Below are 16407 nucleotides of genomic sequence, written 5' to 3' on the forward strand. Positions count from 1 at the left end.
TTAGGTATCAGAGCATTTGCATGAGTACCGATACCGGTATCAATGCAACCCCACCTGGTATCCCTCTAGATGTTGCACCCAATATATTCATATAAGCTTTGTCCCCTTATGCCTCCATATATTGTACCCCATGTATTGTGCATTACAGTGCATCCCTTATATCCTTTGGAGCATAAAATCTATGTTCATTACAAGTAATGCACTAAAATTGAACAGATTTTTAGGAGAAGCAATAGGCAGATCACAGATGCAGGGGGATGAGGATTTAGTGGATCTATCTCTGTAATCTGAATGCTGTCACCATGGTTGCAAGGAAGAGAATTTGGCAGTTGAATGTTTCTGAAGCATTATTTACAGACTGGCTCATGTCATTCCTATTGAAATTTCCCTTTTAAAAGCTGATCTGCCATTGGCTGTTGAGGGTTGACAACATAGTTACATGTAGCTTTTTCATTGTTACACAAATTTATGTGCAAACATGATATTGATTGCATCAACAATTTGAAAACAACTAAACATTTTTATCAGGGTAAATTTTACCCCAGATGTTCAGCGTTGGGTCTCAAGGGTTCCATACTCTGAAATATACACGCAAATCACAACACTGAGATATATGTTCACTGCAATTCCCCAACGAGCTGACACAACCACTTTTCCCACAGAGAAACATAATTTTTCAGTGGAGAATTCTTCAATCTAGAATTCCCGTCTGTAATTTTTCCTTCCATTTTCTTGCTGATCTTCCCCCTTTTTTTTTTATATCTCTTACACAAATTCTGGCTACTAGGGATCGGTTAAGTATTTGTTCATGGTGTCTCCATGAGTAGCAGAGGAATTCCCTTAATTTGCAGGGATTTTCTCTCACTTCCTGTTTGTTTATGGGACAGGAAGTGAAGGAAAATCTCCACAATGGGATATGGTGAAAAAATCTGACAGGGGTTATAACCCTCACTTGCTCTAGCCAAAATAAATAAAGAAAGAAAGAAATTGCCTTTAGTTCTACTTTAACTACTGCTTAAACTAGACAGGGGTTTTAACTGTTCCATACTATATCCAGAATGAGAAATGCATACATTATAGCTATTGAGATATTTTAAATTGGTGATAATCAAAGGGTACCTAGGGGTCAATTATGAACCGAATTAGAAAATGTATTTTAAAGGCTGAAAAAAATATTTTTTTCAATGTAGTTAAAGTTATGATCAGAGTACAAAAGAAGCCTATGATCTTCAGTGACAGGCTGCAATATTGTAATGCTCAATCACGGAAATACTGAAGGAGGGGACATTCATTTTAGAGGTCTGGGCTTTTTATTTATATTGACCTTTGCTTTAACTATAGTAGTCTTGGTACAGTCAATAAATGTGCACAACAATCAGTAATCTTGCCAATCAGAATTCAAATCTTGAGTGACTACCCAGTAAACTGAAATATAACTGCCTGTGACTGAATTATCGAATAATTAAATTTTGTATTGTATCTCTAATATGGCACCTTGTCTCTCTACAGGTGCAATCTGCCCCCGCTGACCAGTAATTTCATCCCAGATGTGGGAACAAAGACCCAACTGGTGACGGTGAATCCCTCAATAATAGATAAAAGGTAACAATGAATATTAAATTCATATACTGTTTGTAAATCATATTAAAGTGGACTTGACGGCAGAAGGCATTATTCACATTACCACATGTTATAAGGAGCAGTGGTTGGAACAATAGCAGGAAAGGTAGGGTACTTGTTGCTAAACACAGGACCCTGCATTCACTATATACACACGATCGGACTTCCATCAGACTTTTCCGTGGATTTCTGTCCGAAGGGCGTTGTCCGGTATGCATACACACGGCAGGACTTTTTCAGCCAACATTCACCAAATCACATGGTTTTTCAGCTTTTTACCGCCACCTTTGGGCAGCTTGTTCTATTGTTGGCTAATCTTTAGCATTGGTTCTGAGCATGCATACTTGTACTTTGGACTTAAATCCGATGGACTTGTGTAGACACGATCGGATTATCCAACATTTGTTGCCGGAAAGTTTGTCTGTTTTCACAGCGAGCATTTGTCCGATGAAAAAGCAAAAACATTTGTTCGATGGAGCGTACACACGGTCGGATTGTCCGATCAAACAGGTCCGTCGGACATTTGTTGTCAAAAAGTCCAATCGTGTGTATAAGCCTATACTGATATACCACAGTACACAGAGCATGGAAATGCAATTATTTTAGTAAATATAAACTGCTAAATACCTTTTCTCATTAGCAGTATATGCTTGTGACTTCTATTAGTGTCTGATCAAGCACTGGTTAAAGCTTGTAGGGGGAGTTTTCATTCTACTCTGACTGTCCTATTAGGCTGCATGACCCCTGACATTCTGTCTAGACATTGCTGATCGCATGCATCCTCCCAACAAAAACAAAAAAATCTCTATCAATACACACCAAACTGAGCAAGTGCAGAGTGCACCCAATGCTCTGTTCTATCAGCAAATGGATTGGGGACATTAACATAAGGGGAGGGTCAGAAAAGACAGGATCAAACAACCTTTTTACACAATGTGGAGGAATAACTTAAAGCGGTGGTTCACCCATAAAAACGACTTCCCCCTATTACACTGCCCCTCCGCATTACAATACGAATATGCCATTAATTTTTTTTTGGCTGCTGTACATACCTGGGTACAGCTATTCACCCGTGTCCTCCGCGTTGCGAGTCCCGCGGGAGTGGGCGTTCCTACCATGGCGGTGATTGACGTTTTGGCTAAAAAATGAGCTCCCCCCCGTCGCGTAAGCCGCGTCACGACTGGCGAAAGGAGCCGAACTGCGATGCGCAGTATAGCGCCGACTCGCCGTTCGGCTCCTTCCGCCAGTCGTGACGCGGCTTACGCGACGGGGGGAGCTCGTTTTTTAGTCAAAACGTCAATCACCGCCATGGTAGGAACGCCCACTCCCGCGGGACTCGCAACCCGGAGGACACGGGTGAATAGCTGTACCCAGGTATGTACAGCAGGCAAAAAAAAATTAATGGCATATTCGTATTGTAATGCGGGGGGGCAGTGTAATAGGGGGAAGTCGTTTTTATGGGTGAACCACCGCTTTAACAAGCATGCTTTACTATATATACGGAGTGATTTTACTGTTGTGGGTTTAGTAACACTTTATTAATAGCAAGTGACTAAATATACCTGAAGGATATACATATATACAGGTGTCTCAGTGTGATTTTACATGCCTGCCATGGCTTAGTTTACCAAGTCTATGTATCATTCATATTAAAGTGGCTTGTTGACAATGTATATCTTCTATATCTGGCCTTTTTACACCCTATGGTTATAAGCTATTCTGTGTTCCTAATTGAGGTAATCTTTTTTTGTACCATGTTGAAAAACTACAACTACTAAAATTCACTCTATATCAGTGCCGATCCTGACCTCCCTGGGGCCCTAAGCAAAAATGACATGTCACATTAAATTTTGGGGGGGGGGGCGGCTGCCGAAAATTAAAGATTAAAGTTGAGAAGCGGGGGGAGGGGGTGTTCTGCCGTCGGAAATTACATCTTACATTAAAGTAAGAAGCGGGGGGTGCTGACTTCTTACCTTTTCTTCCATGCAGCCAGCGAGTTGAGAAGCGGCGTGAGGGGCCAAAAATGACTTCTCACCTGTCAGGGCCTCTAGTAATTTGGGGGGCCCTCTGCAGCTTTGCGGGGCCCTAAGAGGCTTGCATAGTGAGCCTATAGGGAAGATCGGCCCTGCTCTATATATAAATCAATAAGGCATATGTAAGCATCACCAAATCACATTATTGTTTTGAGTAGCACTACTACTTCTTTCTGTTATTCCATTCTGTGACTTATAGCCTAAGCAGCCTAGATCACATGATCTCTAGCTAGCAGGAACAATGTGGGTGTTTCATATTATTAGAGACTGCAAAGAGACTAACTATTGTTTAAAGGTTGTGTCTGATAGAGGGGGATTAAAGGATTTCTGCTATTGGAAGTGTTCATTATAGTGCAATAAAGCCAAACTGTCCCACATCTAAAAATTTAAATAAAGGAAGCCATTAAAGCTAATATCCACATACTGACTTCATGCGGTCATTGTATGAATTAGTGGCAGATCACAAAGTGTCAGGTGTTTTCCTGCTCATTGCTCATATGATTGGAAGGTTATATTCTATGGGCCAGATTCAGGTAGATCCGCGCAATATTTGCGTGGGCAAAGGGCAACGATTTTTGCTCTGCGCCCACGCAAATATTTTGATATGCCCGCGATTCACGGAGCAGTAGCTCCGTAAATTGCGCGGGCGCTATGCTAAATAGCCCGGCGTAAGGGCGCCTAATGTAAATGATCCCGCCGGGGGCGGGAATCATTTAAATTAGGCGCGCTCCCGCGCCGAGCGAACAGCGCATGCTCCGTCGGGAAACTTTCCCGACGTGCATTGCGGCAAATGACGTCGCAAGGACGTCATTTGCTTCTAAGTGAACGTGAATGGCGTCCAGCGCCATTCACGAATCACTTAAGTAAACGACGTGAAATTTAAATTTCACGAGCGGGAAGGGCAGCTATACTTTAGCATTGGCTGCCCCTGCTATAGCAGAAGCAACCTTGCGCTAAAGTCGCCGTACGGAAACTCCGTACCTTGCGTGCGCAGGGCCCGCGCAACTTTTGTGAATCGGTGGTAGTATGCAATTTGCATACTATACGCCGATCACAATGGCCGCGCCCCCTAGCGGACAACGCAAGAATGCAGCCTGAGATATGAAGGCATAAGGAGGCTTATGCCTGTCATATCCTAGGCTGCAGTCCGCGTAGCGATGTTCCTGAATCAGGGGCATTCGCTACGCGGGAGCAAAACGCAATAGCTTCTTGAATCTGGCCCTATATCTTCTGATGGCCAGATACAGACAAGGAATGTATGTGTCATTCTTTCGCCTCCTCTTTCTCTCATCAGTACAATTGTCATTGGCCATGGCACATTCTGTAATGCTCAGGTATCCACTCTGTCTGTCCAATTATTCTTCTAAAACTCTGGAGCTGTTCCTCCTGCTGTTATTTCTGAGCCTGGGATTCAGATTAGGGATCCCTGCCAGCTAGACAAGAGCTACTAAGTGCAACATTATTACCAGCTAGTGACAGCAATGTGAAAAATACAAAGTGATCTGAAAGAAGATTAAAGGGACACTGAAGGCAAGATTTTTTTTTGGTTTAAAGATAACAAACATGTCATACTTACCTCCAGTGTGCAGTTCGTTTTGCACAGAGTGGCCCCGATCCGTGTCTTCTGGGGTCCCTCGGCGACTGTCTCTGCTCCTCCTCGCAAAAGCTTTCCACGTTCATGCGAGCTCCCTCGCATGGTGGAAAGCTTTTGCGAGTGCGCTCCCGTGATACAGCGGCGGCCATAGCCGCCGACTGTATCACTCGGCCCTGCCCCCCAGCACGCCGCGTCATCCGATGTGATTGACAGCAGCGCCAGCCAATGGCTGCGCTGCTATCAATCCGCCCAGCCTAGCCAATCAACGGCCAGGCTGGGAACCAAATAGGAAAATGAGAACGCGCACGGGACTTTCGAGTGGAGAGGTAAGTAAAACGGGGGCTCGGGGGGGGGGGGGGGCTGCTATCAGATGTTGTTTTACCTTAATGCATAGGATGCATTAAGGTAAAAAAAACTTTTACCTTTACAACCCCTTTAAATTATTAGTGAGATGAGACGAGGTTGAGAAGGGGAAGGGTGAGAAGAAACCCATGCAGACATTGGGGTTGATTTACCAAAGCTGGAGAGCGCAAAATCTGGTGAAGCTCTGCATAGTAACCAACCACCTCAAGGTTGTATTGTCAAAGCTTAATTGAACAAGCTAAAGTTAGAAGCTGATTGGCTATCAGGGACAGCTGCACCAGATTTAGCATTTTCCAGTTTTGTAAATCAAACCTGTTGCATAATCCTTCTTTTGTTTTTCACCGTTATTGTAAACCCTTGTTTAAAAAAACAAAACAAAAAAACAAACATCTCATACCTCCACTGTGCAGTTATTTTTGCACAGAGTGGCCCTGGTCCTCCTCGTCTGGGGTACCTCAGCGGCACTGGTGGCTCCTCCCTACATCGAGTGTCCGTGTTGGACAAGCGCTCTCCTTGGTGGACACCAGTGCGGATGCACTCCCGAGTCCCGCATCTGTGTCCATTCACACAGAATTCCGGATTCGCCCCGTCCCAGGGCACCACGTCATTGGATTTGATTGAGAGCAGCTGGAGCCAATGCAATCCAATCAGGACACGAGACACCAGCTAGAGCTGGTGTGCTTGTTCCCGGCCAGAGAAAGATCGGGGTCGGGTAAGTAAAATGCGGGCTTGGGGGGGGGCTGCAACACCACAGAAGGTTTTTCACCTTAATGAATAGAATGCATTAAGGTGAAAAATGATGAGGGTTTACAACCACTTAAGGACCGAGCCTGTTTACAAATTTAAAACAGGTTTTTATTGCTAGAAAATTACTTGGAACCCCCAAACATTATACATATTTTTTTTTCTAACACCCTAGAGAATAAAATGGCGGTCATTGCAATACTTTTTGTCACATCGTATTGCGCAGCGGTCTTACAAGCGCACTTTTTTTTGGAAAAAATGCACTTTTTTAATTTAAAAATAAGACAACAGTAAAGTTAGCCTATTTTTCTTTATATTGTGAAAGATAATTTTACGTGGAGTAAAATGATACCCAACATGTCACGCTTCAAAATTGCGCCAGCTTGTGGAATGGTGTCAAACTTCTACCCTTAAAAATCTCCATTGGTTGCATCTTTTGAGTTACAGAGGAGGTCTAGGTCTAGAATTATTGCTCTCGCTCTAACAATTGCGGCAATACCTCACTCGTGCGGTTTGAACACCGTTTTCATATGTGGGCGCTACTCACGTATGCGTTCGCTTCTGCACGCGAGCCCGTCGGGACGGGGCGCTTTACAAAAAAAAAAATGTTTTCTTATTTATTTGACTTAATTTTATTTATTTTTACACCGTTTTTTTAAAAAAAATGGGTCACTTTTATTCCTATTACAAGTAATGTAAACATCCCTTGTAATAGAAAAAAGCATGACAGATCCTCTTAAATATGAGATCTGGGGTCAAAAAGACCCCAGATCTCATATTTAGACTAAAATGCAATAAATAATAAAAAAAAAAAATTGTCATTTGAAAAAATGACAACAAAAAAAAAATGTGCTTTCAAGACGCATGGGTGGAAGTGACGTTTTGACTTTGCTTCCGCCCTGCTATGGAGATGGGTGGGGGCCATCTTGCCCTCACTCGTATCCACACCAAGCAGCGTGAAGGACCGATCGCCTCCGCCACTGCCGGCGGCTCCGGTAAGCGGCAGAGGAAGTGGGAGAGCAGCGGGAGGGGGGAGCTGCGGAGACCACCGTTATCGTTTACAGGACCGGCCACGGAAAATATGGATATCTCGGTTGTGGCAGCAGCTGCTGCCGTTACCGAGATATTCATCTTTAAAGTGATGACGTATATGTACGTGAGCCGGTCCTTAAAGGGGTTGTAAAGGAATTTTTTTTTTCCTAAATAGCTTCCTTTACCTTAGCGCAGGCCTCCTTCACTTACCTCATCCTTCCATTTTGCTTTTAAATGTCCTTATTTCTTCAGAGAAACCTCACTTCCTGTTCTTCTGTCTGTAACTCCACACAGTAATGCAAGGCTTTCTCCCTGGTGTGGAGTGTCGTGCTCGTCCCCTCCCTTGGACTACAGGAGAGTCAGAACGCTCTCTGCGTTGCAGATAGAGAAAGGAGCTGTGGGCTTCCTGGCTCTCCTGTAGTCCAAGGGAGGGGACGAGCACGACACTCCACACCTGGGAGAAAGCCTCGCAATACTGTGTCGAGTTACAGACAGAAAAACAGGAAGTGAGGATTTCTCAGAAGAAATAAGGACATTTAAAAGCAAAATGGAAGGATGAGGTAAAATCTTACATCAGGATGATGGTTGTGTAGGGTTGCCACCTGTCCGGGATTCACCCAAACAGTTCGGGTTTGGAATCATGTGTCCAGGTTTCAGATTGCCTGGAACACGGACACATTATTTAGACTGGACTATGGCTTCCCAGCAGGGTTGTTAGTGCAGTTGTCCAAGCTGAGAGTGTCTGTTACTGTTTCACAGTGCCCAAAGCCAACACTAGCACCCTCCCCCCAACACAAACTCAGACAGGAGAGGAGAGAGGGCTCAATCTGCACCTCTTCTCCCCCCATCCCCTACCCCTCTGTGCCTGCCCATGCGCCAATCTCTGGCGCTATGCCTCAGAAAAGGGAAGTTGGGGCTGGAAATTTGAAGCCCAGCAGCCTCAGATAGATCTGAATGAGAGTTTCCCTTTACACCAGAGACCACAATGTTGCCCCTTACATCTGAGTCTTCTCTGTACATCAGAGTTCTCAGTGTTCCCCCTTAAATCAGGGTTCCCAGAGCATCACTTATATTAGAGGTCCCAGAGTTCTCCCTTACATCAGAGTATGCAGAGTTCCCCCTTATAGTGAAAGGGAACTCTGCGAGTATAGATGTAAAAGGGGAACTCTGTGGACTCTGATGTAAAGGGGACTCTTGTTATTAAAGAGGAAGTAAACCACTAATGGGTTTTACTTCCTCTTTATTCCTCTGCAAAGGTAAAGCATAATGGGCTACTATGCATCACATAGTAGCCCATTATGTGTCACTTATCTGAAAACAAAGCCTGCGATGTCACCGTTGTCCCCATTGGCTGGAAGCGTCCATCTTTCACCCCTCTTCCTTTCCGGGGCCGCGGACTCCGGCTCTGTGACTGGCCAAAGTCGCATGATGTCACTCCCGCGCTGGAGCCACCAGTCATGGCACAATCCCATTAGAAACAGCATGATTGTGCCCTTTCTAAAGTGCGCATGTGGCAATGACGTTGGCGCACGCATTTATTGTAAATATTTTCTAAACCGTGCAGGTTTAGGAGATATTTCCAGCACCTACAGGTAAGCCTTAATATATAGTATAAAAAAAAAATTGCTGTGCGCCGCTGAAGTGTTCGGGTTTGACTTGAGGAAAAGGTGGCAACCCTATGGTTGTGGTTGTTGGTAAAAAGGTCACAAAGTTACTGAACTAGGCAGAATAAAGAGAAGGGAAACGGGATGATTGGAGGTAAACAAGAATGTTTATGGGGAAGTGGTGAGGAACGCACACACTTCACTGAGGAAGTGGGGTGAAGCACACCACAGGAAAAGTGTCACTAATGTTTGGAGAAGCTGGAGATGGACAAACTGCTCCAGATCTCTGGGGGTGAATAGAGGGGTCATAGCAAGGACAGAAAAGATAAACATTGTATACATTTATCATGAGCAACTGACGCCAAGCAGTGCTGAGAAATAACATAGCGTAACATGGGTTTAGGCTTAATGTACATGGGACGTTTTCTCCTGAACAATATAACTTGACAGATAGTAACGGACGTTTAAAAACGCCTGTTTTGCCACGTTTACACTTTTTTTTAATTACGTCATGTTTACAGGCGTTTGGCATTTCAAATGCCTCTGAACATCCGTCCTGAATGCATGTGTACATGTACTGATAAGATAACATAGAGAAGAGTTCAGGGGCAGCTGAAAACAATTCACAACTGCTCCTAAACGTCCGTTTACCAGCAGCAGTGTACATGAAGCCTTAGGCCCCGTACACACGACCAAACATGTATGCTGAAACTGGTCCGCGGGCCAGTTTCAGCATACATGTTTGTTCGTGTGTACCCGGCCTTAGAGCCGGTTCACACAGGGGCGGCACGACTTCGGGGGCGACTCGGCAAGTCGTCCTGAAGACGACTTCAGAGGCGATTTGCAAAATGGCTTCTGTATAGAAGTCAATGCAAGTCGCCCCCAAAGTCGTACAAGAACCTTTTTCTAAGTCGGAGCGACTTGCGTCGTCTCTATTAGAACGGTTCTGGTGAATAGAATGGGACGCGACTTGTCAGGCGGCTGAGACGCCCCAGTGTGAACCGGCTCTTACAGTGTGAGAATACAGAAAAAGATTATCTATCCATCTATCCAGGGCAACTATTATGCCGCGTACACACGATCGGATTTTCCATTAGGAAAAACCTTGGATGTTTTTTCCGACGGAATTCTGCTCAAGCTTGGCTTGCATACACACAGTAACACAAAAGTTCTCTGAACTTTCGACCGTCAAAAATGCGGTGAAGTACAACACTACGACGAGCCGAGAAAATGACGTTCAATGTTTCCGAGCATGCGTCAAATTGTTTCTGAGCATGCGTTGGAATTTTGCACGCTGGAATTGCTACAGACGATCGGATTTTCCCATAGGAATTTCTTTCCGTCTGAAAATTTGAGAACCAGCTCTCAATCTTTTGTTGGCGGAAATTCCGACAGCAAAAGTCCGATGGAGCATACACACAGTCGGAATTTACATTCAAAAGCTCACATCAGACTTTTGCTGTCGGAATTTCCAATCGTGTGTATGGGGCATTAGGCCATGTACAGCTTATTTGACAGGGCTGCCCCCCACCCCAAAAAATTTAAAATTACATTTTCGCTAAAGATTCACAGGCTCAGATTTTATGTGAAATCAAGCAAATCAAAAATTCCCAGCTCACTTCACCAGCCAGCCTGCAACAAACTGAAACACCCTGTCTAAGGCCCCGTACACACGACAGAGTTTCTCGGCAGAATTCACCGAGAAACTCGGTCAAAACCCGGATTCTGCCGAGAAACTCTGTCGTCTGTACAGTTTTGGCTCGATGGAGCCGCCGAGGAGCTCGACGAGAAAATAGAGAACATGTTCTCTATTTTCTCGTTGTTCTATGGGAGAAGGCGGCCCGCCGAGCTCCTCGGTGGCTTCATCCCAGAACTCGACGAGGAGCTCGACGTGCTTGGCACGTCGAGTTCCTCGGCCGTGTGTACGGGGCCTAACAGTTCATGTTAAAAACAAAGGGCCAGATTCTCAAAGGACTTACGACGGCGCAGCGCCATGTACGCCGTCGTAGGTCCTAATCTGGCCCGTCGTATCTATGATTCTTAGAATCAGTTACGCATATATATCCATTAGATCCGACAGGCGTAAGTCTCTTACGCCGTCGGATCTAAACTGCAATTTTTTTTTGCCCGCTAGGTGGCGCTTCCGTCGATTTCCGCGCTGAGTATGCAAATTAGCTAGATACGTGAATTCCCGAACGTACGCGCGGCTGACGCAGTAAAGTTACGATGTTTACGCTAGGCTTTTACCGGCGTAAAGTTGCCCCTGCTATATGAGGCGCAGCCAATGTTAAGTATGGCCATCGTTCCCGCGTCGAAATTTTAAAAAGTTACGTCGTTTGCGTAAGTCGTCCGTGAATGGGGCTGGACGTCATTTCCGTTCACGTCGAAACCAATGACGTCCTTGCGATGTCATTTGGAGCAATGCACACTGGGATATTTTACAGACATCGCATGCGCAGTACGTTCTGCGCGGGGACGCGCTTCATTTAAATGATACACGCCCCCTACCCGCCGAATTTTAATTCCGCCGGTGATTTAAGCTACGCCGCCGCAACTTTACAGGCAAGTGCTTTGTGAATAAAGCACTTGCCTGAAAAACTTGCGGCGGCGTAACGTAAATCGGATATGTTACGCCGCCGCAGAGATACGCCCAATGTACCTGGATCTGGCCCAAGGGTTTACTTTGCACAAATTTGTGCACTGGATACCTTTGCTGCCATTGTGCTATTGTTGGATGTCCAGTGCATCTCTGTAACTTTGAGGAGTGGGCACCCTCCTGCCCATAGTCTATCCATTACTATAAGTTTTTTTAACTTTGTGGACTCTGAGGGCCAGATTCACAGAAGAAGTACGCCGGAGTATCTACAGATACTCCGGCGTACTTTCAAATTTGCCGCGTCGTATCTTTATTTGAATCCTCAAACCAAGATACGGCGGCTTTTGGCTTCGATCCGACAGGCGTACGGCTTCGTACGCCTTCGGATCGTAGGTGTAATACTTGGGCGCCCGCTGGGTGGAGTTTGCGTTGTTTTCCGCGTCGGGTATGCGAATTAGCTTTTTACGGCGATTCGCGAAGGTACGCGTGGCCGTCGCATTCTCTTACGTCATCGCTAGTCGGCTTTTCCTGGCATATAGTTAAAGCTGCTATTCTGTGGCGTATAGATAGACGTGCCATGTTAAAGTATGGCCGTCGTTCCCGCGTCAAATTTTCCATTTTTTTTTTTTTTTGCGTAAGTCGTCCGCGAATAGGAAAGGACGTAACTCACGTCGACGTTCAAAAAATCACGTCGTGCGACGTCATTTCACGCAAAGCACGGCGGAAAATTTCAAAACGGAACATGCGCAGTACGTTCGGCACGGGAACGCGCCTAATTTAAATGGTCCACGCCCCCTACCCGGATCATTTGAATTAGGCGGGCTTGCGCCGGAGGGATTTACGCTACGCCGCCGCAATTTTACAGGCAAGTGCTTTGCGAATCAAGCACTTGCTCGTAAAACTTGCGGCGGTGTAACGTAAATGCGATACGTTGCGCCGCCGCAAATGTACCTAAATCTGGGCCTGAAATGATAGAGTTAGGACTGCAGTACACTGTGGTGCTACGATGTGGCCTCTGCAGTTTATGCATGTATTTGCAAATGTGTGCAAACTAAACCCCTTGTTTTTAACGTGAACTGTTAGGGTCCTTTCACACTAGCGGACCGTTCGTCCGTTCATTACAAGTCTGTTAACAGACTTGTAATGAATCCCTATGGGATCGCGTCCGTTAGCGGATGGAGCATCCGCTAACGTCCGCGTCCGTCGGGATCCGCTTTTGAGAACGGAAGAAACCCTATTTTTCTTCCGTTCGGCGGAACGGATCGGATGCAGACGGACAGGCGGTCCGTCTGCATCCGATCCCCCATAGGGGAGAGTGGAGCAGAGACAGGGCGGTCTCTGCACTGTGTGCGGGGACCGCCCTATCCGCCGACAGCTCAGCGGGGATGACGGAGGATCCCCGCTGAGCTTTGGCGGACACATGGAGTGGACACAGAAACGGTCCGCTCCGTGTGAAAGGACCCATGGTGTCAATTCAGGTTATTGCAGACTGGCTGGTAAGGGAGCTGGGAATTTTTGTTTCTTTTTTGACATGCGTCACCCTTCCATGTGATCCTGGCTATAAAGGACAGTTAGGTTGGGGGTTTCCAATTGTTTGTATAGTTGGGGGATGGGTGTGGGAGCACAATGGATAACTTTGCTGCCATTGTGCTATTGCTGGCTGTCCAGTGTGTCCCTGTACTTTTAAGAAGAGGTGGGCTCCCTCCAGGCATACCTGCCCTTAATCAATCCATTATTATATATGTGCTCCAGCTTTGTAGACTCTGAAGTTATAGAGTTAGGACTGCAGTACACTGGGGTGCCATGGTGTGGCTTCTGCAACTTACGCATATATTTGCAAAAGTGTGCAAACGAAACCCCTTGTTTTTAACGTTAACTGTTAGACAGGGTCGATTCGGTTTGTTGCAGGCTAGCTGGTAAAAGAGCTGGGAATTTTTGTTTGTTCTTTTACATGTGTCACCTTTCCATGTGCTCCTTGCTGTAAAGACCAGTTATACAATGGGGTGGTTGCCATTTGTATAGTCAGATTTTATGTGCACTGCCATGGTGGTGAAAACTAGTATCGCAGCTTGAATCTTTACAGGTCATTACCAGCCAGACATTGTCTATCTCTCTATCTATCTGCATCTACTTAGGCTCGATTCACACCTATGCATGTTGCTTTTGAGCGTTTTTGCAGTACTTTGCTGCATTTTTCGACACACGATTTTACCTTGTTTTTACCACGATTTGCGTTTTTTGTTTTACCTATATAATTTTTTTTTAGCTGGCAATTTTTATTTGTTTTACATTTCCTTTAAACAACCAGCTATAAACAGGTTACAAAAAACAAAACAAAAACGTAAACCGCAAAATCACGATAAAAACGCGGTACTTGCGTTTTGGATGCGGGTCCATTGAATTCTATTGCATGCAAAACGCTGCTTTTTACGGGGAAAAAAGTCCCCGACCCTTTCCAAAAACACAGAGGCACAAAAAAGCATTGATGTGAACATGTTCCATAGGAAATCATGTTAAAAAATTTCCCTGCATTTCTGCAAAATTCATCAAAAAATGCATTAGGGCCCTTTCACACGGGGCGGATCAGTAATGATCCGCCTCCGTGTGTCCGTTAAGCTCAGCGGAGATCCTCTGTAAAATCCCTGCTGAGCCGCCGGCTGATAGGGCGGTCCCCGCACACTGTGCAGGGACCGCCCTGTCTTTCCTCCGCCCTCCCCTATGGGGGGATCGGATGAACACAGACCGTATGTCCGTGTTCACCCGATCCGCCAGACGGAAGAAAAATAGTTTTTTTTTCTTCCGTTCTTTGGTCCGGTTTTTCTTCCGGGTGATTACGGGTGTCAGCGGATGTTCATCCGCTGACACCCGCAATCACATAGGGACCAATGTATGTCCCGTTTTCATCCGCAACGGATGGATGAAAATGCGGACATACAGTCCGCACATATGAAAGGGGCCTTAGAAAGTTCATGATCAGTATAATGAAGGTGTATTAATTATTTGTCTTTTTTCAGATTTCAGAACTTATTGTGGTCGAGGAAATCGTTTGTGGAAAGTGTGAAGGTATACAAGTCCAGCTACGTCTACATGCCAGCCTTCTCCATGAGACATGGAACGGAGCCCTCGCTTCGTGTGTACTACACCTTGGCCGACTTCAGCACCAACCAGACTGTTCTCTTCGCCAACCCCAACTTCCTGCGTAATGTTGGAAAGTTCTGGAAATCCAAGGGTGTTCACTCTAAGCGTCTGTCTACGGGCCTTTTCATGGTCAGTGCTGCCTTAAGCCTGTGCGAGGAAGTAACCGTTTACGGATTCTGGCCCTTTCCAAACGACCTGAAAGGGAGGCCCATTAGCCACCATTACTACGATGACGTGCCTCCTATGAAGGGGTTCCACTCCATGCCCGAAGAGTTCCTACAGCTCTGGTTACTTCACAAGACAGGAATTTTACGAGTTCAGTTAGAACAATGTGACACAGCATCTTCCAATCGGAAACCTCACTGAGATCCACGCAATCTAAAAACTGCAAATTTTTGGGGGGGGTGGGGAATCTTTTTACTCTTTGACATTCACTCAGCGAACTCTCCTTTTTCCTTTGCAGACTTGCTATTTGTACTGTGCAGATACTGGATACTGAAGGGCGACTGTGAAATGAGCCCACTAAATTTAGAACCACGTTTTAAGAAAGTGCCAAAATTCTGTCTTTCCGTCCCCGGGTTTTCTTTGGAACTTGCTGATGTACAGAATTTTTGTGAACTTTTTTTTAAATATTTTTTGGCTGCCGACTAGATTCTTTAGAAAATGAATGTAGTATTTTTAATGCAAAAACACCATGTCCAAAAAAACCAGCTTTTTACAGACTTTTTTTTTACAGACTCTTCAGAACGTTTGATTCGCGACACCCCCAGAAGGCCGCGGACAAAAACCAGCTGAGGTTATAAGGGAATGGACGAATGCCTTGCATGGGGCAACTTTTTTTTCCTTAGTGTGGGTATATATATATATATATATATATATATATATATATATACACATATATATATACATATACAAATGTTTATGTTTTACTTCAGTGTCAGTTTTGTGCATTGGATGTTTATTTATAAGGAATGCAGGAATGCATCTGTGTTCAAAGCATGTATGTGATAGTTTGCTTTGCATATGCCATCGGTGAATGAAGATAATATTTTTCTTTCTCTTGTTGAAGGGTTAAATTTGGAGTTTGGATAATCTGCATCATTGCAATATATTTCCTTCAGATTTGAATAGTACAGCACTTTGTGAAGACCTGTCTCTTGTCTTTGAAAGGGAACCAATATTTGTCCCCTGGTTAACAAACTGCAGCCCAAAATTAGGAAGGGATAGGGGAACATTAGTTTGTAAGGAATTTATAACTGCAGTGATTTCTAGCAAGTCTCGTATAACTTGTCCTCAGTCCCTGACTGCTTCCTACAACATGCCCTTATTGTCCAATCACTCCTGTAGCATGTCTACAGTCTCAGACCATGTTTGTTACATGTCTACTGTCTCGAACAGTCCTCTGAAGCATGGTTTATACTGAAAATTATGTGTGGCCCCTTAGGCCCCGTACACTTGGTGGGTTTGGTCCGATGAGAATGAACCGAAGTTAATTTTCATCGGACCAAACTGACCGTGTGTATAGGCTATCGGTCTGTTTTCCTTCGGTCCAAAATTTTAAAACATGCTTCAAAACCGAACCGATGGACCGCTGCCCCATCGGACCAAACCGATGGTTAGTACAGAAAAGCATCGGTTCAAAACCCGTGCATGCTCAGAATCAAGTCGACGCATGCTTGGAAG

The 16407-nt window shown here is 45.1% G+C and overlaps 1 protein-coding gene across 1 annotated transcript in view; it reads left to right on the plus strand.

The window, feature by feature from the left end:
- Nucleotides 1–15781, plus strand: part of ST8SIA1 (ST8 alpha-N-acetyl-neuraminide alpha-2,8-sialyltransferase 1) — a 91745-nt gene extending 75964 nt beyond the window's left edge. The window contains exons 4-5 of the mRNA XM_040345429.1: nt 1510–1602; nt 14601–15781. Coding sequence (XP_040201363.1) covers nt 1510–1602; nt 14601–15090 — 583 coding nt within the window. The 3' untranslated portion in view covers nt 15091–15781. The remainder of the gene's footprint in view (nt 1–1509; nt 1603–14600) is intronic.
- Nucleotides 15782–16407: the final 626 nt, after the last annotated feature.

The sequence above is a fragment of the Rana temporaria genome, chromosome 3 (assembly GCF_905171775.1).
Source record: "Rana temporaria chromosome 3, aRanTem1.1, whole genome shotgun sequence".
NCBI lineage: Eukaryota > Metazoa > Chordata > Amphibia > Anura > Ranidae > Rana > Rana temporaria.